The sequence below is a fragment of the Pelobates fuscus genome, chromosome 2 (genome assembly GCF_036172605.1).
Source record: "Pelobates fuscus isolate aPelFus1 chromosome 2, aPelFus1.pri, whole genome shotgun sequence".
NCBI lineage: Eukaryota > Metazoa > Chordata > Amphibia > Anura > Pelobatidae > Pelobates > Pelobates fuscus.
In genome coordinates, this window is record NC_086318.1 from 35,087,002 (window position 1) to 35,108,756 (window position 21,755).

General features: G+C 38.3%; 2 protein-coding genes across 2 annotated transcripts in view; one reads left to right on the top strand and one right to left on the bottom strand.

Moving 5' to 3' along the window:
• The window catches only part of LOC134586125 (uncharacterized), a 111,267-nt gene extending 109,538 nt beyond the window's left edge, over window positions 1-1,729 (top strand). Inside the window, exon 21 of the mRNA XM_063441635.1 lies at window positions 772-1,729. Coding sequence (XP_063297705.1) covers window positions 772-950 — 179 coding nt within the window. The 3' untranslated portion in view covers window positions 951-1,729. The remainder of the gene's footprint in view (window positions 1-771) is intronic.
• Window positions 1,730-4,258: 2,529 nt separating this feature from the next.
• Window positions 4,259-21,755, bottom strand: part of LOC134586519 (cytochrome P450 2K6-like) — a 72,163-nt gene continuing 54,666 nt past the window's right edge. The window contains exons 5-10 of the mRNA XM_063442078.1: window positions 16,786-16,946; window positions 16,524-16,700; window positions 15,389-15,530; window positions 8,141-8,325; window positions 6,088-6,229; window positions 4,259-4,510 (exon numbers count right to left, since the gene is read on the bottom strand). Of these exons, the coding sequence (XP_063298148.1) occupies window positions 4,332-4,510; window positions 6,088-6,229; window positions 8,141-8,325; window positions 15,389-15,530; window positions 16,524-16,700; window positions 16,786-16,946 (986 nt within the window). The 3' untranslated portion in view covers window positions 4,259-4,331. The remainder of the gene's footprint in view (window positions 4,511-6,087; window positions 6,230-8,140; window positions 8,326-15,388; window positions 15,531-16,523; window positions 16,701-16,785; window positions 16,947-21,755) is intronic.

Consider the following 21,755-nt stretch of genomic DNA (forward strand, 5'->3'; position numbering starts at 1 on the left):
GGTAAGTAACAGCTTGCTACCGGCCACCCAGGACCGCCGGGCTTGTAATAAGCCCGGCGGTCCTGGTCTGTATTATGGCAATGTAAGTTGCCATAATACAGACCTTGACTCGGGTATAAGCCGAGTGGGGCTTATACTTGAGTATATACGGTAGATTCCGAACTGGGATTTCTGCGGATCGCTGGTCTAGGTACGTGTGCAGGGACAGGGGAAGTTCGATCGTTAGGGCGTACTTTGCCACCATATCAGCGTTGAAGTTGACTAAATGCTGGGCAGCATAGTATGCCATAACGGAGTTAAGGGATTAAAAGGAACATTCCAGAACCCTAAAGCAATTTAGCTTGCTGTGTGAAGAGTACGTCCTCTTTTTTTTCATTTTACAAAAAGTACAGATTGCAATAGAAATCTGCACTTTTAGAAATTAACCTTGTTACACCCCCCTGGCTGTCAATCAGAAAACCAGTCCTGTCACTTCCTTGTTTGGCTAGTTTAGTGGAACTACACTGAAGAGACAGCAATTGCTTGTCTGCTGTAAATAATGGATCAATAATATCATTGTATAACTGTTATATAATGATCATTTGACTTCGATAATGCACGTGAAATACATTATTTTAACTTTTTACTTAAAATGCAATTGTATTTCAGATCTCATTTAGCATCTAGAATTTTCAAAGCTTGAATTACGTCAACTGGAAAACAAACTGTATTGAAGGAGTATATAAAGTAACAATGTGTTTGATCATTCACAGACACTTTCTTTATTTCTAGGTCGAAGAAGTTGTGTTGGAGAGAATTTAGCAAAAATGGAATTATTCCTGTTCTTTACGCGACTTCTGCAGAACTTCACGTTTAAGGCTCCACCTGGTGAAAAGCTCGATATCACCCCTGCACTTGGGTTTACCAGCCCTCCAAAGGCTTATAATATGTGTGCAATACCTCGAAACTAACCCTATGATTACTTTTAACATGTAATTATTCACCCATAATGCCACACATATATTTAAAAATAAAAGCTTTTTATTAGGAGATATTTTCTGCTACATAAACACCCATCACTTTTAAAACAATCTTTTATAGTGTTCATTAGACAACTAAAGCATGGGAACAGGCTTATTATACAGCAAATTTTGTTTAAAGGGTTCACCAAGCACCATGGCCACTTCACTGATTTGAGCCTGGAGTCTGTAAATGCAGCATATCACTTTGAAACACTGCACATGTTTAGATTTGAGAAACCACTCTGCTACCGGAGGTGTATCTCAACCTCCGGCAGCATCATAGAGGTGTCATCAGCCAGCCCAGAACTAGAGTTCCATCCTGGCTAATGTCTGTTCTGTGCAACTTTCATACTACAGAATGATAGTCATTGAGTAAGAGCAGTCAGCTGACACTCTTAACCTATGAATGTCAAACGCCACAGCTGCAGAGCTGTGACAGATAAAATCACTTCACTGACCACCAGAGAGCCTCAGGGACCCGATGGGACTCAGGCAACGGAGGCAAAGCATTGCTAAACTGTTGGCCCCTTTCAGGGGGTACCAGGCCAGGGTACTCCTGTCATTATAACCATTAGTTGTTATGATACTGGGAGTAACACTTTAAGGTTTAGATCTTGCAAGATGTCATCCTATTATTGCTGCCCTTTTTCCACCTATTATCCCTGGAGCTATATCAACCATTCAATTATTATTGGTGTAGTGAATGTTGCATATTTTGGTACTCTATATAATATAGTGTTTTATTAAGTAGTGTCTGTTTATTTACAGTTGAATCATTAATAAAGTATCTACAATATAATTCATAAAACACTGCCTTCTGTGCTAATTTGTGGTTACATTGTGTGGTATCATGTCACTTTTCATTGATCAACACCTAATATATTGTAGAACCCCTTGTGCTGTCAAAACAGATCTGATGTATGTAGGCATTGATTTTACCAGGCAATTTGGAGGCCAAGGCAACACCTTGAAGTCTTTGTCATTTCCTCAAACCATTCCTGAACAATTTTTGCAGTGTGACAGTGTGTCTTATGCTGCTATAAGAAGCCATCAACATTAGGAAACACTGTTGACAAGAAGGGGTGTAAGTGATATGTGTCAAAGTAACATACCAGGACCCGTGATTTCCCAGCAGGAACATTCTGCCTCCTCCGGTCTGCCTTCTTCCCATAGTGCAAATGTTGCCATCTCTTCCTCAGATAAAGGACACACATGCACCGGCCATCCACTGGATCTAAAAGAAAACATGATTAATCAGACCAGACAACCATCTTCCATTGCTCCATGGTCAAGTTCTCACACTCACATTCCTGTTACAGGTGCTTTCAATGGCGGACAGGGGTCCCAATGTACAGCGCTACAGAATGTGATGGTGCTATATAAATAATAAAATAATAATAATAATAATCATGGGCACTTTGGCCAGTCTGCAACTATGCAGCAAACTGTAATGCACTGTGTGTTCTGACACCTTTATATCAAGGTCAGCATTAAGTTTCTCAGCACTTGGAGCTACAGTAGCTCTTCTGTGTAATCGAAATAGACTGGTTAGCCTTCGCTCCCCTTGTGCATCTATGATCGTGATTAATATAAGTGATGGGTTGCTGTCTGCATAGTCTAATGTTCAGGAAAATGTCAATTCTCACAAGTCTATATACTCAGCATACCCCAGCCTCTTAAGAAATATAAAGGACATATGAGTGGTTCCATCTCTCAGTACATGAAGGTGATAATATTAATTCACACTTCACCTAAAATGGGATTATGGAAAAAGAGGAATTGTTTGTTATATGGACTCTGGATATTAGTTAAAATGTTGGACTTCAAAACTTTGGTTGTGAAAATAACTTTAAATAACTTATAACAACTTTAATTAAATTTCCATAATCATTCAATTGAAATTTGTGTAGATCCCATAAATCTAGACATTCATCCTCATTTCAACAAATCAATGAAATACATTTGCTTAAACAAGTTATTTTATCCATGAACTAAGCCCAAAGGAGAGAGTGCAGCTTAGTGGACAAGGGTACATGTATGATTGTGGCAATGGATGAACTGTGGTTGTCATGTTTGTGTGGGAGTGTTGTATGTGAGGAATGGGTGTTTACTAATTAAGCTTACCTCAGTGTCACCTGGGATCCAGGCCAGCAACAGTTTCCCGCACACCCTCCTTTCTTTTAGGTCCTGGTTTTTCGTCCCATCTGGCAGGGGGAGAATGTCCTTGCCAAACAGGTTGGGACATGGTTTTACAGGTACAAGAATAAGGTGGATAATGGCCGGGTCTCAACCTCCCCTGTCTCTTATAGTAAACCGTAAAGGTTCCAAGTTGGACGTGTCCCCACCAAGCGAAAAGCCGGCTGGTGGTGAGCATTAAAGAAAAAATTGATTTTGTTATGATGAGGGGGGAGGTGAGAGCCTTTGGGGGTGTTAGTTAGCTTGGCAAGGACGTTTGATTAAAGTTAAATAAACTGTATGACATTATGTGGATGTTATTTATATGTTAATTTATGGATCGGTTGGTTATATTTATAGTTTTATAATTAAAGATGGATGTGTTATACAGTATTTATATGTTTTAAATAAATTCTATTGTCTGTTTCATCCAGCATTAGTGTTTGTGTTTATTGGGGGGAATTGATGGTTGGTTATGGGAAGTCGTATCTCATCTAGTGCCCACTAGGTACATACAAGATTATGTTGCAAGGAAAAACTATTTTGGGGGCACAGACTTAAGCTTTTCCCATATGTAGAAACAGATAAGGTCCCTTCTAAAAACTGCAGGCCCCTGTCTTTTAGTTGCAGAACTGTAAAGTGCTTCAAACTAGGTTTTTTGCTTTCTTTTGGATCAACAGCAAAAACTGAACAGATGAACTTTTATGGATGCGTATCTCTTTTCAGCCTATGAAACTATATGGAATGATTGTCCACCAGATTATCTATATGTTTTTATCCTGATTGTTGTGCCTTGCATATTCATTGTTCTGTATAGCTCTATAAAGCATTTATGGTTTTGATTCATGACCTGACTGGTTTGTCCATAACTGTTTTTTGACTACAAATCTTCTCACATCTTCCAAGTTTCTTTGACAAAGTAGACTCAGCCATGTGGACAACACAAGGAAGAATTAGAACACGGCACATAACGATGGTACAGACAAATTTATTAGAGAGTAACTAAGGGAACCTTTCTCAATCTTTGTGGTATCAGAAAAAACAAAAAAGGAAAAAAATAACAACCATGAACTAAACAAATGCTCGGTTTATAAATTTTATTTTTAGTTATTTTTTATTAATACAATTTGAGCCTTGCATTTGTAAGTTCCAGATCTAGTTTCGAGGTATTGCACACATATAATAGGCCTTTGGGGGGGCGGTTAATCCACCTACAGGAGTAAGATCAAGGTTTTCACCGGGAGGTGGGTGAAATGTAAAATTTTGCAGAAGTCGCGTGAAGAACAGGAACAATTCCATTTTAGCTAAATTCTCTCCAGCACAGCTTCTTCGACCTAGAGATATAAAAAGAGAATATGCTTGTTCAATATATACCTGGTTTATGTACTGCTCAGTGGAGGTTTGTATTTCACTGAGTTAATGAAAGTTAAGAAAAAGTCAGAATACAATGTCATTGTCTCGTGCATTGAGTATTAACTGGTTGAATTCACGACAGCCATTTCTTTTTTTATTTGTTTGAAAATAAACAGTTTACTTGTACTGATGATACATACATACATGTACACATACATTCACACATACTTTCTCTTGATAGCTTTGAGAAGCAAGTCCAGACCCAACCGAATCAAATTTGTTTGTTACTGCAACTGTCTAAGAAGTGGTATACTTCATGTCATTACAAGATCTTTAAGATAAAAATTGCAATGATAGCAAGAACAATTTCAAATTGTAACCACTTACCAAATTTTACAAAGTAAAAATGTAAGCACACATGTTGTGGTTCTTAATTATTTAGAGCATTGCACTTGTTTGCTCTACTGTATTACTGTCAAAAAAATCAATCACATTTAAAGGGACACTATAGGCTCCCAGACCACTTCATTGAAATGGCCTGGGTGCAATGTCCCTGTCAGTTTAACCCAGCAATGGTAATTATTGTAATTATTGAGAAACTTTAATAATTACAATGCAGAGTTAATTCTACTCCTAGTGCCTGTCTACCAGACAGCCTCTAGATGCCCTTCTGGGTCATTGGGTGACAACCAGCATAAGCTTAAACCCTATAGAAAAGCATCGATTCAATGCTTTTCTTACGGGGATGCCCTAATGTGCTTGTGGCGCTTGCTGTGCATGCGCATTAGGTCCCTGACGTCGACTGATGTTGGCAGAGGAGGAGCGAAGGTGGACCCTGACCTAGCAATGATTTCCCTTGGCGCAGAAGTCACAGAAGGGTTTTTAACCCTTTCTGTGCTGCAGGGGGGGGGGGGTGAGTGAGCACTATAGTGCTAGGAATACATTTTTGTATTCCTAGCCTATAGTATCCCTTTAAGCACATAATCAGCCTTGGTATGTTAAACTGTTGTTTTATGTTTTATTTGTGCTATATAGAAATTCTGTGCCTGCACTATAAATGATAGAATTTTGTTAATAGACAATGCATTTTAGGATATGATTACAACCATACGCCTGCATTGCCTTGCTAACAACCAAATTATATTCCAATATGTACTTTTGATCTAAAGATAGACACTGTGAGGGAGATTTATCAAGAATTCAGTTCTAAGAGCTAGTGCAAAATGATTGAATGAACAGATGATAATTCAGCAATAGAATGTGACTACTTAATCCACTGGTTTCTATGTTGATTGCCTTATTTTAATCCTTTGTACACTTTGAAAAAACGAAATATGCTTTCACATATCTCTCCCTAAAAAAACACATTGTGTTTATAGATTTGTGTTGTAGAAGATAATCCTACCATTGCCCTCTCCGACATGGAAAGTGTGTTGTCTGGAATCTGACTGAACATAAGTACAAAGCGAGGAGGTCTATTAGTTTACGTTTTTATGTGGTGCTCTGCAGTTGTCTCCTCATGATTCTCACAGTTGCCTTATATAATAATTTTAATTACCTGCAGAGAAAGGCATGAATGCTTCTGGTTTTACAAATTTTCCTTCGGAGTCAAGAAAGTGCTGAGGGTAAAACTCTTCTGGTTTCTCAAAGTAAGTCTTATCTCTGAGCAGAGATGTCAGTAGTGGAATGACATAGGTATCCTAAACATTAAAAAATAAAAATATATAGATATATATATATATACTTAAAAAGCATTAAGTATTTAAAACTACATTTTACAAACAGTGCTATAATAAAGACTGACAAGAAACTTAAGCAAGTTCTTATGCCAAGTTATTACTGCTGGTGAATCCTAAAGATAGGGAGAGAATAACTAACAGAAACATGTATGGGTGGGGAAAAAGTTATTGTATAGTTAAAGGAACACTTAGGGGTCAGGAACACAAACATGTATTCCTGACCCTATAGTGATAAACGCAACATTCAGGCAACTTGCCCCCCCCCCCACTTAGCCCCCTTAAAAGAAATTAAAACTCACCTTATTTCCAGAGCTGCGGGGGTCCGTCTGCACTGGCCCCGCGCCCTTGGTGACATCATCATAATTGTCTAAAGGCAATGATTATACTCACCAAAACAACTACATTAAGCTATAGTTGTTCCAGTGACTACAGTGTCCCCTTAATACAAATAAGACGTGTCTGCGATTAAAGAAAGCGGTATAGTGCTATGCCCTGACCTGTCCATGCACTGTGTGACTTTCTCTGACTGCTGTTTGACAGCAATTTGCCTCACTTGAGTCTTAAAAGGACACTATTGGCACCCAGACCACTTCAGCTCATTGAAGTGGTCTGGTTGCAGTGCTGCTGTCACCTGCAACTGTAATTATTGCTGTAATTATTGCAGTTATTTAGAAACTACCATAATTAACTTGCAGGGTTTTAACTCCCTCCTCTAGTGAGCACTTGCGCTCATTAGGTCCCTTCCCCCGTCGGCTGATGTCAGCAGATGAGGAACCTGACCTAGCAACAAGGGACATTGTCACTGGACTCAGGTACATGACAAAAGGGGTTTTAAACCCTTTCAGCACTATGGAAGGGGGGGGGGGGCACTATGGTGCCAGGCAGGGCTGGATTAACATAGGGACTGATGGAACTGATGGAATAGGCCCATTGATTTAAAAAATATATATAATTTTTTTTTATTTTTGTTTTACTATTCTTCACATGCTCTTGCTTAAGTATGAAAACTTAAGAGGGATGTAGGGGAACAAACCTGGTGTGGACTGGCTGACAATGAAATTAGTTAAGGTAAAGCTGAATTTGCACTTTATGCAAATGCTCTTGCTGCTTCAGTCGCTCTAACACTGTGACATGTTCCCTTTCGTCTACACTCACTACATACATTTTTTCCTTCCCCAGACTGTATAACAGAAGCTTCTGCCTGCTAGTAAGAAGGTAAGGAGAGAAATGGACCTGCGAGTGCTTAGAAAGTGTAGAGCTAGTGCATCATTAGACACATTTATGCCAAGTTCAGGGTATTGTCTGCACATTATGCCATTGGGTCATCCTGCATGATTGGAAGGTAGCCTGATGTGCATTCATGCCAGACTAACCATCACATTTTTTGTGCAGTCATGCCCCTTTTTTGGGCGATTCTGGTTACGTGATTAACATCAGTTGCCCACCCTTTTACCCTGCCCACCAAAATCCTACTTCACCAGACACTACTGTTAGGTGGTATGGATTTACTTGAAAGATGAAAGTGAGAGATTAGCATAGAGTACGAGTTTCCCTCCAGCACTACCTCCACCAGATACATGACGCTTGGCACATATAACTGTTTTAATGTTTTCTGTCGATAATATTCTGTAATTAGGCATATCATAATTGTCAGCACCAGGTCCAATGGGGTCTTAATCTGGCACTGGTGCTAGGAATACAACTTTGTATTCCTAGCACTATAGTCTCCCTTTAACAGCAAGCAGACCGACGATGGAGAATCAACATTTATTCCAGATCTTCTGTGATTCTATACAGATAACTAATGGATTTTGGTAAGTATGGGTAAGTAAATAAGATATATATAACATTTAATAAAAAAAAAATACCTGCCTTTGGTATAAAATATCCTTTGAATGTAATATCTTGAGTGGTCGCGTGTGGAAGATTTCCTGGCACAATATCACCAAATCTTTGGATTTCATGAATAACTGCATCCGTATATGGCATTTCTTTACGATGTTCTGTCTGAGGTTGAGCTATTCCAATCACTTTCTCTATTTCATTTTGAACCTTTTCTGTAAACAACAAAAGTAGCAAGGTTTATATGAAGTATAGTTAACTCTATAAACCCATTTATTAATTAAATATTGATTAAATTTAGAAATTTTAGTATCGGGGTTTAGTCAGGAAGGAGTGCTGATCACAGCAGCAACCACCATAAGTAAGAACCCAAAATGCAAGAGAGCCAGGGTTTAAACAATGTAAAGCAGCCTATTACATGCCGAAACACAAAATTAATAGCAAACGCAAAACAATTATAACACAGAGAGCAGGACCTCTGCATACAGTGAGCAGGTTAGGTTGCTCTGGAACACTAATGTGACGGAACCCCGGTTGTTTGTGTATTCCCCCTGTCTTTGTTATGTATACTACCCTGTGTTCATGCAAAATGCCTGCTTCCCATTCGGGAGTGCCCCCATGAAGGGAATCCATCTGCCCCTGACCCGCCTCCTTGCTGAGATCATGAGAATTTATGATTTTTAACCAATCCATTGGGAAAGCATTGGATTGGCTGAAATCATCAAGGAGGCAGAAAATTCTGCATCTCCATGCACAGCGAAGAGATACTGAACGGCACTGCCCAGAGAAGCATGTCCTGTGGAAACCGGATGAGGTGGCTACTGGAGGTGTCCCTAGAGGCTAGGGGAGCTAGGGGGAAAGAGGGAGATACTGCCTGTAAGAGGGGGCTTCCAGGGAAGCAGAACCATTAACAGGAGAATATATCCCATAATCAGTTAAGGGGACCAGCCATGCTTTTTGGTAGCAAGAGGCCCTATAATACTGATCCGGAATCCCGTGATAGCACAGACCCCTTACAAGGGAGGACAGTGGGAAGAACAGAAAAGTGGAGAAAAAAAGGTGAAATTGGTGGTATAGCATGAAAAGCTGGATGGAGAGTTAAAAAAGGTATTGTCGTGGTACGGGTAGAAAATAAACCTGGAGACAGAATGTTGTGATACACGGAGTGAGGGCAACTGAGGTTAAATAAGGCTTGTGAAGAGTTAGGATCAGAGACAAATGCAAAGTGAAACAGGAATAGAAGACACTAAAAATTAAAGTGAGACAAATGGGAGAGAAAGACTGGCAGAGGGAGACACTAGAGAGGCATATCAGATTGGAAAATATAGAATGAAAAGAAACTGTGGACTACATGATAGGAAGGCAAACTGAATGATATACCCATATACCCTTGCCCTGATTGACTGATTATGAATAGTGATGTCCCGAATATATGCGATGTTCGGTTCGCCCCCTATTCGTCATAATTGAGTAAACTTTGACCCTGTACCTCACAGTCAGCTGGCACATTACAGCCAATCAGCAGCAGACCCTCCCTCCCAGACCCTCCCACCTCCTAGACAGCATACAATTTAGATTAATTCTGAAGCTGCATTCTTTTTTTTTTGTGTGTTTATTATACATTATTCTCCATAGCCAGTAACCTGTGTTTATTATACATTATCCCCCATAGCCAGTAACCTGTGTTTATTATACATTATCCACCCATAGCCAGTAACCTGTGTTTATTATACATTATCCCCCCATAGCCAGTAACCTGTGTTTATTATACATTATCCCCCATAGCCAGTAACCTGTGTTTATTACACATTATCCTCCCATAGCCAGTAATCGGTGTTTATTATATATTATCCTCCCCATAGCCAGTAACCTGTGTTTATTATACATTATCCTCCCATAGCCAGTAACCTGTGTTTATTATACATTATCCCCCCATAGCCAGTAACCTGTGCTTATTATACGTTATCTCCCCCATAGCCAGTAACCTGTGTTTATTATACATTATCCCCCCATAGCCAGTAACCTGTGTTTATTATACATTATCCTCCCATAGTCAGTAACCTGTGTTTATTATACATTATACCTCCATAGCCAGTAACCTGTGTTTATTATACATTATCCTCCCATAGCCAGTAACCTGTGTTTATTATACATTATCCCCCCATAGCCAGTAACCTGTGTTTATTATACATTATCCTCCCATAGTCAGTAACCTGTGTTTATTATGCATTATACCTCCATAGCCAGTAACCTGTGCTTGTTATACGTTATCTCCCCCATAGCCAGTAACCTGTGTTTATAATACATTATCCCCCCATAGCCAGTAACCTGTGTTTATTATACATTATCCCTCCCATAGCCAGTAACCTGTGTTTATTATACATTATCCTCCCATAGCCAGTAACCTGTGTTTATTATACATTATCCTCCCATAGCAAGTAACCTGTGTTTATTATACATTATCCCCCCATAGCCAGTAACCTGTGCTTATTATACATTATCCTGCCATAGCCAGTAACCTGTGTTTATTATACATTATCCCTCCCATAGCCAGTAACCTGTATTTATTATAGATTATCCCACCATAGCCAGTAACCTGTGCTTATTATACATTATCCTGCCATAGCCAGTAACCTGTGTTTATTATACATTATCCCTCCCATAGCAAGTAACCTGTGTTTATTATACATTATCCCCCCCATAGCCAGTAACCTGTGTTTATTATGCATTATCCCCCATAATCATTTATCGTTGGACCTAGGTAGCATGATGTCTTAGGCCGGCCCAGAGAGGGAGTGAGTGAGTGAATAATATAATATATATGTTCAGAATCATATTAGTAATATATGTAAATCGGGTTCATGCAAAGAGGGTGAAAAGGTATTAAAGAAAAACACACTTATTGCATCAAATTTACAAAGCCAAACTTTTAAAAGCTTTCCTCATTTCTTTCTCGGGATGAGGAATATATCGGTTGTAGACTGAGGATTTCCATCTGCCCAATCTTTTAATAATATGCACTGGAGTGTCAGTGTTGAAGGAGACCGAAGCGGGCCCTATTCTAAATGAAAGACCCGAGACATGGATACAACCCAATCTTAGGAGTAGTGTTCTGATGTAGAAGATGAATTTAGGCGTAGTCAGAGGGATTCAGTGAGAGTAGAGGCGAAATGTGTGTGGCATGACTGAGTGTGGGTAAGTAAGAGTCAAGTATTTTAACTAGGCACTAGTTCTAGGTGGGATAAAGTGGTATAGCGGATGGATGAGTAGTTTGGTTCGTTTTAGAGGTTTTTAGAGAAAGTATATAGTGATCATGATTTTTAGCAATATCCAATATTTTTAAGGTGGTTTCAAACAAACATTAAATGCTATATAAAATTTGTGGGAATTTCGAATAGCCGTGTACAGTAAATCAGAGAGGGCTCAGAATATCGAACCATCGATCGGTAACCTGGATGAAGTAGAGGATCTGTTTTATTAAATACGCGGTAATATGCTTTTAATGGGAAAGGACGTTAGGAAAGGTGTGTGATTGGGATAAGTGGTTGTGGCTGTATTTACCTTATCCTGGGACCGACCTGGCTCCTAAGCTTGAGCCACGCGTGGCTGGATCACTCCGGCCTCCACACGAGCCGCATGCGGCTTGATCTCCTCTTATGACTTAGCTGCGTGCACTGACCGCAGTGATCGGTCACGTGGCCCGCCTGGCACTAGGAGCACGGCTCGAGTCACAAGCTCGCTCTTAAAGTGGCAGTGGGAGCCAAAAGTTGATTCAGGCTCCCATTGGCCCACGTCATTCCAGCACCCCCACACATGAACGTTTTGGGGGCGTTTAAAAAAAACAAAACATTTTTGACTGTAATATAATAGCAGTCAGTTTCCTTCTCACGTGTGCGTTTCAGGGCCTGCCAGGGCACAGTGTCACACCAGTGCAACTCAAATCTGGTGTAACAGTAGTGTACATTTAAAAAAAAATACAGGGGGCTTGTTGTCACCTTTCGGGGACCCTTGGTGTTGTACGTGGCTGGGTGGAGGAAGAGACCTTCAATGACATCAGTGAGGACAAGGAATGGGACATTGCTAGCTTGGTATCCAACCTTGTGCAAATGGGGAGTTTGCGGTTGTGCAAATGGACTGTTTGCGGTTGTTTGCGGTGCGTTAAACGGGGAGTTTGGTCTGTCACTGTGAAGCGGGCATAGCCCTTACACTAAAAACAACAATGAAAACCTAAGTTTTCTATGAGTGTAGCGCTAGGTATAGTTAGAAATATAAAAGTGAAAAGTGCTTTAATTGCACTTACCCTCTTTTTCACACTTGTATATATGAAAAGAAAAAAGAGAGAAAATATACAAATAATTGTGCAGTATATTAAAGTGGGTTAAATTAAATAGTGAATTTGCCGGATATAGAATCGAATCCACTCACATTTTTTAGAGCCTTTTGCAGATATAAGGCTCTAAACTTCCTAATGTCTGTGTCTTTTTGGGTAGACCACACGACCCTTCTCTCATGATATATGCGCGTCACTTCCTGTCTTTCTTACTACATTTCCCATGATGCTGTATGTGTCCCAACGTCATTTCCGGTTTGCGTCAGCGGTATTATGGGAGATCGAGTCCATAGTGACAAATATAACTCAATTATTAAAAGGTTATACAGCTTGAGAAAATTTAAAACTTAGTGATAAAAGAAAAGAAAAATGAAAAAATAAAAAATAATAATAATAATGAAGTAAAAACACAGACTTGTCTGTATTTGATATGTAGGTTTCTTTATCTAAAGTCATGTTTTTATCCCTAAAGATTTAACTGTGGGGTATTCTTATAAAGACAAAACTGTTAGGTTGTCCTACATTATAAGCTGCATAAGTTGGAAAGTCTCTCTTATCCATCTAAATTGTATCTATTGTGGCATCATAATTGTTGATGGTTCTTAATGGTTCTTAATATTAATGGTTCTTAATATTAAAAAGGATTTAAAAAAATCCATTAAAAATGATAAGAAATTAAAGGAAATATGTTTTTCATACCCTTTCTTTATATTTCGTATATGTTCGTTTATTCTTACATATAAAGGACGCTTAGTTCTGCCCACATATAGAAGATTACAAGAACATTGTAGTAGGTATATAACTCTCTTTGAAAAACATGTAGTAATTTCTCGTATTTTATATGTAAGAATAAACGAACATATACGAAATATAAAGAAAGGGTATGAAAAACATAGTGTTTCAAATCATTTTAAAGAAGTACATAACAATGATCCTCAATTTTTAAACTTTTTAGCCATTCAAAAGGTCACTCTAAACTGGAGAGGGGAAGATGAAATAAAAAAGCTAGGAAAAACAGAGACAAAGTGGATTTTTAATTTAAATACCTTAGCCCCTTTGGGTTTAAATGCGGATTTCGAATTATGCCATTTCCTTTAATTTCTTATCATTTTTAATCCTTTTTAATATTAAGAACCATCAACAATTATGATGCCACAATAGATACAATTTAGATGAATAAGAGAGACTTTCCAACTTATGCAGCTTATAATGTAGGACAACCTAACAGTTTTGTCTTTATAAGAATACCCCACAGTTAAATCTTTAGGGATAAAAACATGACTTTAGACAAAGAAACCTACATATCAAATACAGACAAGTCTGTGTTTTTACTTCATTATTATTATTATTTTTCATTTTTTCATTTTTCTTTTCTTTTATCACTAAGTTTTAAATTTTCTCAAGCTGTATAACCTTTTAATAATTGAGTTATATTTGTCTCCTTTTATCCCTGTCCCAACAAACAATATGTTAACAATGTGTTTATGGACTAAAAACGAACTTTCCAACGATGTCACTATGGACTCGATCTCCCATAATACCGCTGACGCAAGCCGGAAATGACGTCGGGACACATACAGCATCATGGGAAATGTAGTAAGAAAGACAGGAAGTGACGCGACGGCATCGGCCCGCGTCACTGAAAACACACTGGACTGAGAATTAAGAGACTTTTGGCGGCCAATTTAAAGGTATAAAAAGCGGGACCACCCAGAAGAAGATCAGGAGCCGACTGAGGAAGCCGTGTAACGGTGAAACGCGTTTTGGCAATAACTTATATTTATATTTGTATTATCCATATGGTATTTTAATTTTTTATTTTCTAGTATACTGTACACAAATTTTAGAAATTCTCTTTTATAATAAATATACATTTTATACTCAAACCAACTTTTCTGCATCCTGTTGAAGTGATTCCAGAAAGGGGTAGTGTCACCCCACAAATTGACACTAGGCCAATATACTTAGAGCCGGTTATCAAAGGCTCTAAAGAAGGTGAGCAATACTATATTTTATTCACATTGACATCTATAGCATCTGAAATACTACGCTCAGATTGGATTACCTGTGTCTTTTTTTCTACCCAACACGGAGGAAAATACACATACGTATATCGTGAGAGAAGGGTCGTGTGGTCTACCCAAAAAGACACAGACATTAGGAAGTTTAGAGCCTTATATCTGCAAAAGGCTCTAAAAAATGTGAGTGGATTCGATTCTATATCCGGCAAATTCACTATTTAATTTAACCCACTTTAATATACTGCACAATTATTTGTATATTTTCTCTCTTTTTTCTTTTCATATATACAAGTGTGAAAAAGAGGGTAAGTGCAATTAAAGCACTTTTCACTTTTATATTTCTAACTATACCTAGCGCTACACTCATAGAAAACTTAGGTTTTCATTGTTGTTTTTGGTGATCTCTTATGTGTGGTGGGTTCATAGGAGTGCCCACAGAGTGTTTTAGCGGCTATTTTGATATAAATATACACAAATATATAAGCGCCACCTATTCCACACCTTTGTGTATTTTGAACTTTTTTGTATAGCCCTTACACTACCTGATCGATACAACATCATACCTGATGTTTTAAAGCACGTTATTCCAATTAATTTAGGAATGTTAGGTGATTTATGCTCTTTAATGGATTAAAACCAGACTCTGCATCAACTATGTAATTTTCCATGGGAGTTTTGCCATGGATCCCCCTCCGGCATGCCACAGTCCCGGTGTTAGTCCCCTTGAAACAACTTTTCCATCACTATTGTGGCCAGAAAGATTCTCTGTGGGTTTTAAAATTTGCCTGCCTATTGAGGTCTATGGCGGTTCGCCAGGTTCGCCCGTTCGCGAACATTTGCGGAAGTTCGCGTTCGCCGTTCGCGAACGGAAAATTTTAAGTTCGCGACTTCACTAATCATGAATCATTAGCCAAACAGTATACTCACGTTGAATTTCTGGGTATTTCATCATTAGCAGAAGACCCCACCTCAATGTTGTTGAGGTTGTCTCCATCCCAGCAGCAAACAAATCAATCACAAGCATTGAAAGGTTCTTGTCATGGAAATACACTTCAGCACTAGGGTTTTCCTGTAAAAATAGATATTGAGGAAATGGAAAACCAAGTAGGATATGAATATTTATTTTATTAAAGCAAATCTGCACATCTTAAAATCGCAAGATACCATTTCATAATGCTCTTTGCAATGTTGTCTAACTTTTTCTGACAGGTGCAAAAGACCAATAAGGTTATGCACACAGGTATAAAAGAAAGTAACTGTTGCCCTTCACACTGGAGCACCATGGGAAGGATCCACCTTTATTCTGATAGTAATCAAAAGTAAAAATACTTGGGCTTCACAGAGTGATGCCATAAATGATACCGTTTATTTGTCTCCTGGCTCCATAAATTGCTCAAACCCAAAAAGATTAACTTCATGAGGGATTTAACTCCATTGATATGCAGAGGACTAGAAATGTCCAGTATCTTGGCGTTGTATTGATTAACACCTTTAACATCCAGTTGTTATGAGATGCCCAGTCTGCAAGTCACTAAAATAGACCAAAATATGTAAACCCACATAAGGGGGTTAACTGCTATAATGTTAATAGTGCCAGGATATGCCAAGTCTGCTTGATACATTATTGCCTGGAGGGGTTTATCCAATAAAGTAAAGTAAGACTATAAAGTAATGTACCACATTACCAAGCAAGTCCCAAGGGTAGCTAGATGTGCTTATCAGAGTGCTATAAATGGTTGGTTTCCAAACCATCCAATTTGAAAATTGGGCAGACTAGATGGGCTGAATGGTTCTTATCTGCCATCACATTCTATGTTTCTATGTTTCTATGGCAGTGATTTTATGGATAATTTGATTAATGATTGAGGTCTTTATAGCTCAGTATGCACAGAGCTCTCTAGCCAGCTGTTGGTGAAGCATGCCAGTTGTTTATTTTTTTGTTTTGTGCAGTTTTAACTTGTTGGTGATTTTACATGCGATTTAGATTGCTTTATTATTGTATTTATATGTATCGAAAGAAAGAAAGAAAGCAAGAAAGAGAAAGAAAGAAGAGTGTCAATACCTCCTGTTGTTTGGCAAGAAATGCGTCAATAAGATTTCTCTGGTTATTTATATCTAGTTCATTCCTTTGTGACGTGAAGGTATCTTTGACAAAGATCATCATCTCATCCACCTGTTTATGAATGGTTTTATGACTTCCAGGTAACCAACGCAGCAATGATGGAAAGGAGTTGTACAACTTGAAAAAATTAACAAGAAAGAGCACTGTCACTAAATGTGTACCTAATTAATAGCTACAATACAACATAAACAGAGTAAATTACCAGTATCATAGGGCTTCCTGTAAGTCTAATATTTTCATTTATTAAATGCAAGAGTCTCAATATTGTTGGATCCTCATAATCAAATCGACGATCCAGAAGTATGGATACAATTATGTTGGCTACAGCAGCATTCATTATCATTGTATTCTCAAAACGCTTTCCTGGAAAAATAAAATAATATATTGTGCATCATGAAGCTAAATATTAACAAAACACTTTATGAGAACCTTAGTTTAAGGTCCTTAGAGCACTATATGTTAGAGATTAACTTGGTAAGCTGGTATAACATTTTTAACTATACGATAAGCGATCTTTATAGTGAACAACAATTGAAAAGCTTTGAAGTTCTTAAAAAAAATGTTGGATTTACCTTCTAGAGAAATATTTAATTACCTTCGTATTAAGAGCTATCTTAAAGATAATATACTAACGCTAGATGGTCGCTTGGGTAAACTATTTAGGAAAATCTTCTCTGGTTTTATGGTAAAAAAAGTGTTCTCTCTTGCGATAGAAGTGATAAAACTTAAGGGGACCCCAGATATACCCAAAGCTTTAACTAAATAGGACGATGATTTAGCAATATCTATTCCATATAACAATTGGTGTAAATCCTTCATGATGACTAACGGAGTATATTCGAAGTATATTCAATGGAGTATATTCGAAGCTTGGGCTTGTCACCAGTGGGGTACCTCAGGGATCTGTACTTGGACCCATTCTCTTTAATATTTTTATTAGTGATATTGCAGAAGGTCTTGATGGTAAGGTGTGTCTTTTTGCGGATGATACTAAGATATGTAACAGGGTTGATGTTCCAGGAGGGATAAGCCAAATGGAAAATGATTTAGGTAAACTAGAAAAATGGTCAGAGTTGTGGCAACTGACATTTAATGTGGATAAGTGCAAGATAATGCATCTTGGACGTAAAAACCCAAGGGCAGAGTACAGAATATTTGATAGAGTCCTAACCTCAACATCTGAGGAAAGGGATTTAGGGGTGATTATTTCTGATGACTTAAAGGTAGGCAGACAATGTAATAGAGCAGCAGGAAATGCTAGCAGAATGCTTGGTTGTATAGGGAGAGGTATTAGCAGTAGAAAGAGGGAAGTGCTCATGCCATTGTACAGAACACTGGTGAGACCTCACTTGGAGTACTGTACACAGTACTGGAGACCCTATCTTCAGAAGGATATTGATACCTTAGAGAGAGTTCAAAGAAGGGCTACTAAACTGGTTCATGGATTGCAGGATAAAACTTACCAGGAAAGGTTAAAGGATCTTAACATGTATAGCATGGAGGAAAGACGAGACAGGGGGGATATGATAGAAACATTTAAATACATGAAGGGAATCAACACAGTAAAGGAGGAGACTATATTTAAAAGAAGAAAAACTACCACAACAAGAGGACATAGTCTTAAATTAGAGGGACAAAGGTTTAAAAATAATATCAGGAAGTATTACTTTACTGAGAGGGTAGTGGATGCATGGAATAGCCTTCCAGCTGAAGTGGTAGAGGTTAACACAGTAAAGGAGTTTAAGCATGCGTGGGATAGGCATAAGGCTATCCTAACTATAAGATAAGGCCAGGGACTAATGAAAGTATTTAGAAAATTGGGCAGACTAGATGGGCCGAATGGTTCTTATCTGACGTCACATTCTGTGTTTCTATGTAACTAATATACTTACCCAGTGGAAGAATGAAGAATGTTACACTGTATACAATTTTAAATAAAAAGTATACAAACATAGCCAGGATTCAGCTGTAAGCATTTGCAACACAACAATCAAGTAACACACATTCGGGTGGGGTTATCTTAGTGAAGCCCTTAACGCTTTTGGGCTCACCGGCTGGATACATGATGCCATTATGGCTCTCTATTCTTCTCCCTCTGCCAGAACTGTGGGTCCTAACATTACAGCAGGGTGGTTCGCACTTAAAAATGGTACGCGACAGGGATGTCTCCTTTCTCCTCTGTTGTATATCTTATCTATTGAGCCTTTGGCTATTAACATTAGGAATAATGTAACGATAAAAGGTGTACAAATGAATTCGTTAAATGTCAAAATATCCCTTTATGCGGACGACGCGCTACTTACGCTATCAGCTCCAGAGTCTTCTCTAAAATCCTTAATGTCTGAGATCGACAGATACTCCACTATCTCAAATTTCAAGTTGAATATAAATAAATCTACGGTAATGTTTTTGAACTTGAATAATGAGATAGTAAATAGTTTAGCCTTAATTTATAAATTTATATGGACTGATTCACAAATAAACTATCTGGGATTAGTTATAACAGCTAAAGTGTCAGAAATAATGGAGCGGAATATTTCGACTCTTATGAGAAATATGAACCTTAAACTTAGAAAATGGAGAAACCTAGAAACTTCCTGGCAAGGCAAAATTAACATCATTAATTTGTATATTCTGCCTAGATGGCTATACTTGTTCTCCATGATTCCGCTTAAGGCCTCCAGACCCTGGCTGGCGATGATCCAAACATACTTTAATAATTTCATCTGGAATAACAAAAAACCTAGAATTGCCCAAAAGATTTTAACCAAAAAATTGACTAATGGAGGTTTACATTTCCCTAGTATTGTCTATAGTTATCACGCTAGCATTATTAGGCATATATATCTTCTTCAGGACCCTAAACAGGTCTCGGAACCATGGTATACTATTGAGTCTGAAGTGGCCCAGGTAGACAAATTACAATATTCGATGTGGACAGTTACAAGTAATAATCTAATAAATTCGCCTATAAACAACTCAACGATATTATCCCAAATCTTAGAAGAGTGGATACTAATTAAGAAAAAATTAGGCCTAAATAATATGATACCCAAGACTTGCACTTTGGAGATATTGCAACTGCTTATACCAGATTTTTCCTTAAAGAATTGGGTCAACTCTGATAAATTAAGGATTGCAGAAATTATGCAGGGAGACAATATTCTACCCTATCAGAAAATTATTGACACTCTGAATATTCCACGTAGGGAAATTTTTACCTATCTCCGTATAAAAAATTTTATCCAAAAAAATTTGATTAAATCATCTTCCATTTTTGTTAAAAAATTAGAAGTCATATTTAATTCCCAACCTATTAAAAAGATTATGTCTGTTGCTGCATCAATGTTGGAAGCTCTCAAAGAGTCTCCCCCACAGCCTGATTAAAACCTGGGAACTAGAATTGGAGCTCCAAATTTCTCTGGACGACTGGAACTCCTCGTTGAGCTTGGTGAATAAATATATTCACTGTTTGAACTTGTCAGAATGCCACTTTAAAGTTCTTTATAGATGGTACTATACTCCTGCTAGACTGGCTAGAATGTTTAATACTTCGGATCCAACTTGTTGGAGATGTGGTACCCATTCAGGTACTTATATACACATCTGGTGGGCTTGCCCAGCTGTTAAATACCTATGGTCTTGGGCCTTTAATATTTTTACAGCTGTGACTGCTAATAGAATTATGGAGAATGCAGCCTCTGCCCTATTACATCTGAATTTGTCATTTGAATCAAAAAAAGATATTTGTTTCGCTATTCACTGTTTAGTTGCTGTTAAAATCACGATTGCTGTTTTGGATCAAAGAAAACTTTGATTATTTGTCTATCTACACCTTCCAAATTGATTAATGCATGCACATGTCTTCTGGAAGTAAAATCACACCGGACACATTGCAGGTTTGAAAGAACTCCAGAGTGGCCTTTATTGCAGGGGGTGCAATTCCCCTTTAAAGCAGAAAAACGTCATGTACAGAATCACAATTAGCATACAGTATCATTTATCCATTGGTTAACAGTCTAAGGGGTCTTTGTCTAAACCCACCCTACTGGGCGTGACCCCAGCATCATCACATGACATTTCTTTGTATCCCAGCTCCATTTTACTACATGTGGCATGTTTCTATAGAGCTTTTAGTTGCACAAAGGAAGTGGGGGAGAAGTTAATAAAAGAAGCTGTTACACGAGGCTTGCTCAGATGGGAAGGGGGGGTGAGGTAGCAGCTTAGGAGACAGCTGCTGCCCCGGCTAAAGAGGAATTTGCAGAGGAAACAGTTACTGAGTACACATAGGGGGGAAGGGAAGCTTTTACTCTAGAAACCAGTTTTTTTTACACAGTGAACACAGAATAAATAGACATTAATAAATAGCCATTTTGGTTTAATTCTTCTGTCCATAACAGTCCCCCCTTAAAATGGCTATTTTATTAATAACTACTATCTCTAACTCTAATACTGTCCCTATAGAAAAATAACAAAAGGCTATCTTGCACATCTGTCTGAACAGGCCTCGAACGCTTCACTGTGCGGGTTACCCATAGCAGCTTGTCCACTACTTCTTCCGCGACAGACTTCTGCCCGTAGAGACAGACGCTATCCCTGAATGTCCTTAAGAGGAAGTAGCTATTGATTTAGTGCGGTGGGACTGTAAGGGTGTATGTGGTGTATCACGGTCTATGTCATCAATCTCTTGGTGAAGGAAGGTCGGGGTGGTCTGGTCAACTGTCTTTTGTAGGCATTTCTTAAGACAAGGTAATACACAACAAACAAGAAGAGCGAGGATGATTATCGTTATTAAAATGGAAACACCTATTGCCATCCAGACATCCATCCAAACCATCTTTCCCATGGATCTGTGGCCCCAGAATTCCTTTTCAGTTCATTGGATAAACTTTTTAACTTTTCTATTGCCAACGTTACCTTACCATTAGGGCCTGTATTATCTGGGATATAGGTACAGCATGTCACGGTGTCTGGGAGTATTTTTACATACTCTCCTTTTTCCTGCCAAAATCATCTATAAGGCCATTCTATTCTGGAAGGTCATCTGAGAGGTAGCTTGTAACCGCCCTATCCCACCATATATCCCATAACCAGTATAGTTCCCTGGATGCCTTCGTCTGGGTTAATATTTTTAGTAATGATTGGGTATTAATTTTCCATGACTCGCATGCT